The sequence below is a fragment of the Schistocerca cancellata genome, chromosome 11 (genome assembly GCF_023864275.1).
Source record: "Schistocerca cancellata isolate TAMUIC-IGC-003103 chromosome 11, iqSchCanc2.1, whole genome shotgun sequence".
NCBI lineage: Eukaryota > Metazoa > Arthropoda > Insecta > Orthoptera > Acrididae > Schistocerca > Schistocerca cancellata.
The window spans coordinates 148,675,915-148,688,010 of NC_064636.1; the positions used below are offsets into that span (position 1 = coordinate 148,675,915).

At 35.7% G+C, this 12,096-nt stretch overlaps 1 protein-coding gene across 1 annotated transcript in view; it reads left to right on the top strand.

Moving 5' to 3' along the window:
* Positions 1-12,096, top strand: part of LOC126108377 (histone-lysine N-methyltransferase eggless-like) — a 112,698-nt gene that overhangs the window by 39,028 nt on the left and 61,574 nt on the right. Inside the window, exon 9 of the mRNA XM_049913590.1 lies at positions 8,441-8,608. Within this exon, the coding sequence (XP_049769547.1) occupies positions 8,441-8,608 (168 nt within the window). The remainder of the gene's footprint in view (positions 1-8,440; positions 8,609-12,096) is intronic.

The window sequence follows — 12,096 nt, forward strand, 5'->3', positions numbered from 1 at the left end:
TTTGTCTCTGTCTTATAAGAATAGTGTCTTCCACTCATCATTGGTGTATTATTCTGCAAGCATGGAGAAACAGAGAAATAGAAGCTGATCATTATTAATTATTGGTAGCCTGTAGGGCATTTTCATTCCTCTATTCATGGCAGCCTCTGTCATCAGCACATTCTTATTCATAGGAGTTGATGCTGGCAGAGAAGTATTTCCTCAAATAGAGGTGCCCTTGACATGGTGGCTCTGCGACTTTGAAGTCATAGGGCTCTAAGTTGATGGTTTCACTGATTTGGCTACAGTCATATGTGCTAAGACACAGTTCATTTATCTCTCCTACACAACAGCTATACCTACATCATTCGTGTTAATGTTAACTATTTCCTCAAATACTGCTACATAAACAGGTTTAAAGTACCATCAACTGATAGCAAACACGAAATGTATCTCACTAATATATATTTTCCACAAACGTACTGTCACAAGTGGAGGAGTCTTTAATCATACAACAATTGATTGGGAGAGTTATAGTTTTGTAAGTGGTGATCATAACAAACAAACTGCTAAACAATAGTATTTGCTTTCTTTGAAAACAACCTAGAACAAATAATTTGGAAGACCACTTCTGATGGAAGTATGTTAGATGTAATGGTAACAAATAAACCCAAACTCTTTAAGAATGTCCATAATGATATAGATATCAGTAACCATGAAGCACTTGCAGAACTAAGATTACTAAAATACAAAGGGCAGCTGAAACAAGTAACAGCATTTACATGTTCAGTAAACTAAATAAGAGGCAATAGTGCCACCTATCAAGAAAAATTCTAAACTTTCAGTCCTGAGCATGTGATGTAGTGGAACTGTAACTCAAGTTTAGAAAAATAGTGATCATGTTCAGGGCAGACGTGTTCTTATCAGGATAATTCACTCTGTGGTATGCAGTCTTAGTAAAAATCTCCTAAAGAGGGCAGCTACCACACAATAGTCATAAAACAAAGCATAATGCTATAGACAGAGATACTTCGAATTAAATGCATTTAGCTGAAAGGTGAGCAATGCACGAGACCTTTAATGAGACTTATCAAAGAATCTTTCACAAAATCCAAAGGCATACTGGTCATGTGCAAAGGTTAACAGCGGCATAAAAATTAGTGTCCAGATACTGGTGGATGGCACAGGAACCAAAACTGAGTTCATGAAAGGAAAGACAGAAATGGTGGACTCCATTTTCAAATGTTATTTTACATTTATGATGGAAGGTACAGGAGTACTGCTCTAGTTAATTCTCATACCACTACAAGCAATATAAGCAAAATAGATTTGTGTCAGTGAAACAGTTGAAACTGCTAAAACTGAACAAGGCCCTCTAGGTCCAGTGAAATATCTGTCAGATTCTACAAGGCAATTAGCTCCTCTTAACTATAATGTATTTTAAATTCCTTGAACAAAACAATGTGCCCATTAGTTTGAAGAAAACATAGATCACATCCATGTAGAAGAGGAGTCACAGAAGTGATGCACAATACTACCATCCAATGTTCTTGACATCCTTGACCATACTGTGAAAACTTGCTTACAACATGCTTATAAGAACCACTATTAAGTGAGAAGTTTATTAGCAAACTACAGCCTCCTATGTATTACTGCATTAGGAACCATGTTGACAAGTTGACACTAATTACATAGCACACCAACACAATTAAGAAGTCTTTCTTCCCACACTCTGTAAGTTGAAGTAAATGGGAAGAAAGCTCAGTATGTGGTACATTGGAAGTAACCTCTACCATACCCTTAACAGTGTTTGATAGAGTATGGATGTAGATGTGGATGTGAAGTCATCATTTGACAAGGCTGCTGTGCACTTCTTTGCATTTTTCTGTTGCTTCTCTCCTTTCTTTACATTGCTTTATATAAGCATCACAGGGGATTCAGTATGCAATCAATGGTTTATGGAGAGCAAAAACAAAGATTCTGTGTCCCATTTCAGATGCCTCATTGTAACAACATACTCTTACATTCACAGGGGCTGAGATATTCCACAATTTTTATGCCTACAATGCCAAGACACTTTCACATTTCCAGGAACTGTGAATTGTAGGGAGTCACTCACTGTCCTATGGTGTCTGTTGATTTCATTAAATTTTCTTAGTAGTAATTGAGGAAATTGAGTTGCAATTCTTCAGATGTAGTATGGGCACTTTCTTCTGTAATGTACGCTGAGTTTTCATTCATTCTCTTATGATTATACCATAATCCCATAACTGTTTGAGATGCATGCTACATTGAAGTATTAACTTTGATTTTACTGTAGTTATGTTGAGTGATAATAGTATCCATTTATGACTTGGGCATGAATTTAGTAATGCATTCCACCCAATACGATATCTATAAAATGTTTGTTGACTTTGGGTTTGATTAATAATTTACATATGTGCAATAAATGTGTTAACCCCTTTTTTAAACAGTGTCATATACTGTAACAGAGAAAAATGGCATAGTGGTTAAGCCAGTGGACTCTCATTTTGAGAACCATGGTCCAACTGCCAGTCCAGGTATTCAGATTTAATTTTTCTATGGTTTCCCTAAATTGCTTACAACAAATCCCGAGAGAATAGATTTCAAAAGGACATGGCTGATCTCTCTTCCCAGTCTGAGTTTGTACTCTATCTCTTATAACTTACTCATCCTTCATGTAGTGAACTCAAGAATTGGTGATGGGAAAGTAAAGTGAAAACATTTAGACATTCAGAAAAATCTTGTGTAGGTAACTGTTTATTCATATAATCAAACAATTTGTGCCAAGAAGGTGACATGTGGAAATTTTTGTACATCAAATCAAAACATCAATAAGAAGTTTTGTTATGATAGTAATTGTTTGTTTAAATATCTACATGATGAAACTACTTTCCAGAACCATTGGTTCATTTATTTTACACAAAAAAACAAGGGTTCAAGGAAACAACTGTATTCAGGAATTAGGATGATCTCCCAGCAGCCTGAATCAGGAGAATGGTAGCAAGTCAGTACAACAGAGGAGAAAGAACATAGCAAGTAATAAACAACCTTAGCTTAATCTGATACCATGTGGATTTCTGGAGCCAAACTTATACTGTAAAGTTGAGATGCTGAGTCACAGATAGGCACAACAAAAAGACTGTCACAAAATGAGCTTTTGGCTAACAAGGCCTTAGTCGAAAATAGACCACACACACACACACACACACACACACACACACACACACACACACACACACACACACACACACAATGAAAATGCAACTTATACGCACATGATCTCAGTCTCTGGCAGTTGGAGCCAGACTGTGCAGTCGAGTTTTTGGTTTAGTTGTTTTACCAGTCAACTTATTATATAGCAAACACTTAAATGCCTTGTGTAATTGAATAGAAGTTTGTGTCAGAAAGAAAGACATTGTTGGTGTCTGTAAAGGGCTGGTAACTGCTCTGTATTTTTTTTCCCAAATTACTTGAAGCACTGGAAATACGATATAATTTTCAATAAACCGTAGATGCCTGGCTCAGTTTATTTTTGTCTAATTGCTGACAACTCAGGGCCATGGTTCTTTGACATTCAGAAGCCCAACCAAAGGACAAGATTGTTTTCTGTGGTACATCTGATGAACATAAAGCAATTGATTATATTAACATGTAATTTGATAAGTTTGTATATTTTAATAATCATAGTAGTAGCAGTATGGTATTCTGCCTTATGGCAGGTATTGTCATGGGTTAAACCCTTCCACTTTTGTCTGTCCATAGCCAGTCTTGTCATTTCTGAATATTTGTCTCCTTTTATATTGTCCAGCATTTGATATCTTCTTTTTCCTCTTCCCCTTTTTATCTCCACCATTTCTTCTATTCCTTCCTTCAATAAACAGTCCCTCCTCAAATAATTTCCAATCCAGTTCCGTTTTCTCTTTCTGATGACTTTCAGCATGTTTCTTTCTTCTCCAACTCTTCTTACTACTACTTCATTCCTTACTTGGTCTTCTCATTTCACTTCTTCCATTCTTCTCCATATACACATCTCTAGTGCCTCCAATCTCCTTTCATCATCCTTCCTCAATGCCCAGATCTCCGCACCATATAGTGCAATGCTCGAGATGTAAAATTTGGCAAGTCTTTTCCTCAGATCTTTGTTTAGTGGTCCACAAAGTAATTTCTGTTTCCTCTTGAATCCTTTTTATGCCATTGCAATTCTTTTCCTAATTCTGTTGAGCAATACATACAATCCATTATTACACTTCCCAAGTAATTGAAATTATTCACTTGCTCTATTTCCTCTCCTTCTATTTTCATACGGCATTTTCTCCCCTTTCCTCCAGTTACCATGTTTTTCATTTTCTTCTTGTTAATCTTCAGTCCATATTCTTCTAATTTTGTGTTTAGATTATCTAACACTTGTTCCATCTCTCTTGCACTCTCTGCCATCACAACCATGTCATCTGCAAATCTTACTCACTCCACCCTCCAACCCGCTATATTAACTCCTCTCCTTCCATCAAAACTTTCACTGATAATTTCCTCCAGATATATAATGAACAGTGTTGGTGATAAACAACCACCTTGTCTTACACCTCTTCCCAGTTCTATTTCTTCACTCATCACACGTCCTATGCTTACTCTTGCTATCTTGTTCAAATATAAATTTCTAATTAGCCATCTATCCCTCCAGTCAACTCCATGTTTCCTTGGGATTTCCATCAGGTAGTCCCATCTGACACAGTCAATAGCCTTCTCAAGATCAATGAACACAACATACACCTTCCTTTTCTTCTCCATGTACCTCTCCCCTATCACTCTCATTAGCCCAATGGCATCTCTAGTTCCCACTCCTCACCTGAAACCAAATTGTTCATCTCCTATTATGCAATTCAGCTTTCCATATAGTTGAGTGTCCTCAGCAAGACGTTGGCTGCATGCAATATCAGGCTCACTGTTCTATGATCCTCACACTTTTTGTTGTTCTTTTTCTTTTCTATAGGTATTAAGATACTTTCTGTAAAGTCCTTTGGCCATTTTCCTGTCATGTATATTTGATTACACAATTCAATCAACTCCCTTTTCCCTTCTTTCTCCAGTGACTTTAACAGTTCAGCAGGAATCTCATCAATTCCCATTGCCTTTCCATTTTTCATCTCCTTCATAGATTATTCAATCTCACTAGTTAGTATTGCATTTCCTTTGTCATCATCTGCAACTTTATCTTTTTCTTCTTCTTCTATCTCAAGGTCTTCTTCACTTGGTTGACTGTCTGCAGTGTGTAGCCATTCTATATATTCTTCCCATCTTCTCATTATTTCTTGGGGTTCACTCACCATTTTACCATCTGCTGCCTCTACTTTCTTTAGTCCATTGTTATATCTCTTTTCCCTGAATGTCAAATTCATTGCTTCTTTGTACATCAGATCATATTTTCCTTCTTTCTCTAATTTCTCTATCTTGTCACACTTTTCTGTCAGCCATTTTTCCTTTGCCTTTTCTGTCTCCCTTCTTAATTCATTATTTAACCTCCTGTAGTTATGCTTCCCTTCTTCTGTGTTTACAGTTTTCCATTTCCTGTGATCATCCATCTTGATTATCATATCCGGTGTTAGCCATTCTTTCTTTACTTTTTTCCTCTCCTTGACTCCATGCATTTCATTAGCTGCCTTTTTGATCCCATTTTTAAAATGACCCCATCTTCCTTCTGTACATTCTGCTTCCTGTCCTTGCATCATGATTTCACAATATGCTTTCTCTAATTTTTCACAGTTGCCTTTGTCTTTCAGTTTCTCAAAGTTACTGTGCCCTCTCTTCTGGCCTTTCCAGGTTCTTTTCAATTTAACTAGAACCTCAGCTACTACTGATATATGATCTGAAAAAATATCTGCTCCTGAATAGCTTTTAACACTCTTTAGGCAATTTCGGTAATTTTGTTGTGTCATTATGTAATCAATTTGATATCTTTTGTTGTCAAATTGAGATATCCAACTATACCACCATCTTTTGTAGTTATCAAATAGATTATTTCCAACTACCATGAAATTTTCATTGCAGTATTCCAACAATCTTTGCCCTCTCTCATTTCTTTCTCCTAGTCCAGATTTTCCCAGAGCTGTTCCTTCTGGTCCTTCACCAACTACCATGTTCCAATCACCCATTACAACAATACGTGCATTTCTTTTCTCTCTATCTGCTAAGTTTTCTATTGTCTCATAACATCTTCTACTTCTTCATCTGAATGATTACTTGTTGGTATATAGATCTGGATGATAACTAACTCTTTCTTTTTCCCTTTCAGTCTCATCATCATTATTCTTCCATTAACATATTCAACCTTGATAACCTTGTTCTTCAGTCTTTTACCTATCAAAGTTCCAACCCCATACATTCCATTTTTATCTTCACCTCAATAGTACAATCAGAAGTTGTCATATTCTAGTTCTCCACAACCACCCCATCTCACCTCACACATTCCAAGTACATCCAATATGTTTCTTGTCATTTCATGTTTGACGTTTTATAATTTCCCTTCCTCTAGGAAGGATTAAAACATTCCAAGTCCCAATCCTCAACAAGACTTCCTTTTTCTTCTCTTTCCTTCCTTTTCCATTTGCCCTAATCTCTGGAGGCCTCATTGTATTCCTCTCCCAGAGATCTGGTTGAGGGGAAGCTTTACCTCCAGAATATTGTACATAGAGGTTGTAACGGAACCTATTAAAGGCTTTATTTTACCAAAGTATGCAATACCCTCCAAATTAAACCAGTTTAACGAGTATTTATGAGTATAGAAAAATTATTGTGTATGTTAACAATGATTGCATAGCATGTGTCCATAAACAGTCAACCCATTAAATTATACTGAATAACTGACCCACACAAAAGTTAATATCACTTGATCACTGATACAGCAAATGTCATCATGTAAAAACACTAAGTTCATCTTAAATAATTAATATGAAGTACGAAAAATAGTGGCCACCTCATGTATTTTGGATCTCCTTAAATAAAAATCACCCAGTGAAACCTATTTGTTCACTAGGACCGTTTTCACTCAGTATTCACGTAAACAATCCTATTATAGACGAAAATCAATGTAATTCTTAAAAATTCATGTTATTTACTTATTTATGCAAATTAGAGAAGTCAATTGACAAACTTCTAAAAATGGCCTTTTTGTAACAAAGAATTATTCTGTCAAGTCAACAAATCTGTCTTGTCATTTTAATAACCTGTTAAATTATGTCACTCGATATAAATTAATAACTTTTCTGCACAAATTACGATAACAGATGTACATGTGACTTATAAACTATATATCTTTTTAGTAGTTCTTTGGCAAGGTTATAAATACAAGCAGCAAGAAGGGTCGGGAGCGGAGTCTGATGTCACTTTGGTAAAGTGTATGTATGTTATTGTTCGAGGTGGACAAAAAAAGCAAAGAAAATGTAAAAGAAGTGCTACTTTGTGTTGTGTCTTTGGTGGACAGTGGAATTAAGATGGCCACCAGAGTAATAAATATTTTATGTTTAAATATTTGTTGGTTTCACTCATTATTTATCATCAAAAGTGCATCAAAATCACGGGACCTCATCTTTTTACCCCTAGACAATCAGATTTAGAGCCAGCATTAGCATCGAGACACAGCAGTGATACAGCAAGCAGCAGCGATTACCACAATGCACTTTAATGGCACCAACCTAACATCAAGTGCTAACAAGCTCCATAAATGGGAGTGAAATAGTGTGATTATGGCAATATCTACGTGTAGGCGACCATTATAAGGTCCATCCCATGTATGTCTAGGGAAGTAATTCCAGTGGTGGTTTCCCATTGCCTTTGACTGTCCTCCACATCCTGTCGGCTCACTGACCCAGTTTCCTGCTGGTGTTGGTTACCCAGCCTTCCACTGGGTTGCTCAGCTTAACAGGGGCACTACGTGTAGGTAGGATTGTGGAGAATTGAGGTGAGAGAGGCTAAGAGAACTCCCTTGTTGAGTTCTTATATTCACATCTCAACCCTATTTTTAGCCAGTCACAAGGTTGTAGCAGCGACTCCCCCAGGTTATTTCCCAGGCCCTAATAATCATATTGTAATTGTAATCATATTGTAATTGTGAATTACAGTTGAATCTTGTGACCATAATCTAAGGAAATATTTGGGGATATACATAATAATTTACTAAGAACTCTAAACTGTTTACCCATAGGTTGGTCAAGTTCTGAAGAATTTCTCATTTCAATATGCATTTTCTCTGTCAATGTATAGCTTTTTCTTATGTTTTTGTTGCAAAATTATAATGATGTGGAAACTGATATAACACTTAGAATGCTGCTTCTTATTTCTGTACCAGTTGTGTTGACATGACAAATACTAATGACAGATTGATTTTCAGAAAATATTTGCTTTTCCTGCAGTTAATAAACAACAGTGACTGATTTCTTTGTGATAGGATATCTCAAATGGTGTAGAGGCTGTTCCTGTTCCCTGTATTAATACAGTTGACTCAAGGAAACCAGATAAATTTATGTATGTCACCAAGTATGTGCCTACAAATGGAACATACATTGAAACAGACCCAGAATTTCTCACATGCTGTGACTGCACTGATGACTGCCTGGTATGTGCTATAAATGATTTGCTCTACTTTTATTTTATGCAACATATCTTCAACAGTTTTCAAACTGGAGCAACCTAGAAATGTCAGAGGCTGGCTGGTGCGGATTATATACTGTTCAACCAGAATATTATGACCACCCCTCTACTTTTTGTAGCACATTGAGTGTATCATGAGGCTTACATAATGTGGTGATAAAGGCACACATGCTGTTATCAAGTTGAGTCATTCAGTCTTCTGAGTGTATAGAGTTAAAGATATTCTATTAATTAAAGTGCTTTTGAGAAAGGGTGAATGCTTTGATCTCAAGCATTAAAATGTGAAACCTAATTAGAATCTTTCTCACTAACATTTTAAGGCAAATATTGATAAGTTATGGACTTTAATTCAGCTCATACATGCAAGGATAATGTAATAGTCAGCAAGGTATTAAGGTTATATAAAAGCTTACCCCTTGCGAAAGATCTCAGAGCAGTTGATACAATATTGCAGTCAAAATGAAGATTGTGTAGGCCTTACGCTTTACTCTGTAGCTGGAGCACAGAAGAGACAGTGTGCTTGTTTTCATATATCAGAATTCCACATTTGAAAAATAATGATAACAGTATTACAAGCTAAATAATTTATTTGTTCATATACCTACTCCGGATATTTCTTTTGTTTCCTTTACTGCTATCTCAATATACAGATTGAATAATATTGGGGAGAGACTACAACCCTGTCTCACTCCCTTCCTGACCAATGCTTCCCTTTCATGCCCCTCGACTCTTATATGCCATCTGGTTTCTGTACAAATTGTAAACAGCCTTTCACTCCACAAAAATATATTTCTTAAAGCTTTCTTGTAGTGAATTCTTCATACAAAATGTGCATATACTCCTTCCTGTGGTGTTTCCATGAGTTAATGATTTCTGATCCCTGGTCTTCCAGTGTCATATAGCACCTTGATCTCATAAGGAGTGTTCTAACCAGAATTCTTTTTTCAAAAGCTAAAGCAAGTCTCATATTTGCAACTTCATGTACAGTATATTTTAATTTTAGGATTTTAAGTTTGCAGAACCTGACTAGTGGTGTAGGAAAGAACTTATTCAATTTCAATTTAATTTATTGCTCTTAACACAAAATTTTATATGCATGTGCATTTTCAACTAAGTATAAAGTTTTTACAATTAAATTTTTTTAGTTTACATTATTTCTTATTAAATTGTAATTCATGAGAAATTCAAGTTACAAGGGCATTTTTGGGTAAGCCACTGCTTAACACACTTTTAAAAAGTATCTCCTGCCAATATCTTAACTTCATTATGGAACAAGTTATTAAAAACAGCTCCTTTTTACAGAGGGGCTTTTTTCTGTTAAAGTTAATCTTCTGTTAACCATATGAAAAATCTTTTCTATGCCTTGTTTCATAGTTGTGAACATCCATGTTTCTTTTTGCGATCTTAGTGTCTTCTTTTACTGGCATTATAGTTTCTGGTATATACATGGCATAAATTGTGAGAATATTGTGTATAATGAATAAGGGTTTGCAAGAACTCCCTGGTTTTACTTTTGCTATGATCCTCAAGGCTCACTTCTGCAGTATGGTAACTCTTTTCATATTTAGGTTGGCATGTCCCACCCCACAATACTATTCCATAAGACAAGAAAGGATACACTAATCGATAACATCCAGTTCATAGTGTTTCAGAATTAAGATATGGTGATAACCTTCTTAATACATGTAGACTGGGTGTTATCTTTCTATATACATAATCAGCTTGCTGCTTCCACGAAAGTCGATCATCTAAGCATAAACTCAAGAATTTACAATCTGTACAGGTTTTTGGTAGAATTTCATCAATCACAGTATTTTGTCTGTTTGGACCATTTGGTTTAAAATGAATAATATTAGTTTTTTCTATGTTTACTTTTAGGTTCTCTCTTTCAAAGTGAGCTCTTGCCTTTTCAGTAAAATTATGTATCACTTCAAGTAGGCTGGGCTCATTACCTGCATAGCAGACCCAAGATGTATTGTCTGCATACATAGTGATCAATTGCTTATTCTCAAGAGAACTTGGGAAATCATTTATATAGCATTTGAATAGGACTGGGCCTAAAGAAGATACCTGAGGAACACCAAAATGTTGTTAATAAGTATATGTTCATTTAGAATAGTAACTAATGTTGTGAACAATAAATATTATGCACACATAACTGTTACTAAGAGTTTTCTCTCATGGTGCAAGTTTTAGAACATAAATGGATGATGAAATGGGTACATACAGAACTAAACTTTGCCTCACTTAAATTGAATGTAGTTGTCATACGTCATTAACTCTAGCAGTTAACAAGAAGTCATATCATGAACCCAAATTTATATCTGTGGTTCCCCAAGGTTGTGTACTTTTGTTAGAAAAAGAGTAAGAGCTTAAAAGCTAGTTTGAGTGTTGTTTCCTGTTATATGTCTCTATGCTTCACTGCACTGTAGGTGAGCAGTTGCCTTTTCCTTATTTTACCTGTTGCTCCATCCAAAAATTTCTGTTATTGTCATGAATTGCAGATATTTTGCCTATATAAGTTTGCATGATGGAGAAAGTACCAATTGACCCTAAACAGTAAAAACTCGTACACACTTGACATCAGTATTAAAAAAATTAAAATGTTGTTGCAAAATAAATCACATGAATTAAATTGTTATCAAGTTAACTAAATATTTAGGGATTAAGGAAAGTGGGAATCTAGAAAATGTTATGGGGAAGGAAAAACTCTTAGAAGGTGCAACAGATTAAGTAAGTGGAGTACCTATGCTATAGTTGCCAATCCTCTTCTGGAGTATTGCTGCACAGTATGCTACCACTACCTGATAGGATTGATGAAAGACATCAAAAGAGTTCAAGGAAGGGCAGTTTATTTTGTATTATCACAAAATAAAGGAGAGAGGATCACAGATATAAGGCACTTATTAAAAGAAGGGCATTTTTCATTTCAGTAAGATCTTTTCATGTAATTTTAATCTACAAATTTATCCTCCAGAAAGTCTGAAAGTGGTTGTGTATACTCTCTCTGCCAAACGATTGAGTGTGAGTTTTAGAGTAGTCACATACACATCAGTGTAGAAGTGTCAGTCCCATAAGAAAATTTTGAAGGAGCTCAGATAATCACTGAACTGCTGTAGGACAGATTACATAACAACACAAATTCAGACTTACAGAAGTCTTTCCAATAACATCTGAGAGGTGGCATCCGCAGATATGGCATCCCAATGTGATACTGAAAAATTGTATCTTTTTCATGAGTAACACATGAAATATTATCAAATGAAAAATTCAGTTGAGAAAACTGCAATGTCACAAAGTAACATAATGATTGGCCAGTGCAAGTGGAAGTCAGTGTAGTGGCAATAGTCTCATCTAACAGTAGAAATAACACCTATCTTTTAGAACTGTTAGTTCCTGTCTCATGTAGCAAAGGGGGGAATCTTGGGAAGGTTTGGAAGGTGGACTGGTTCA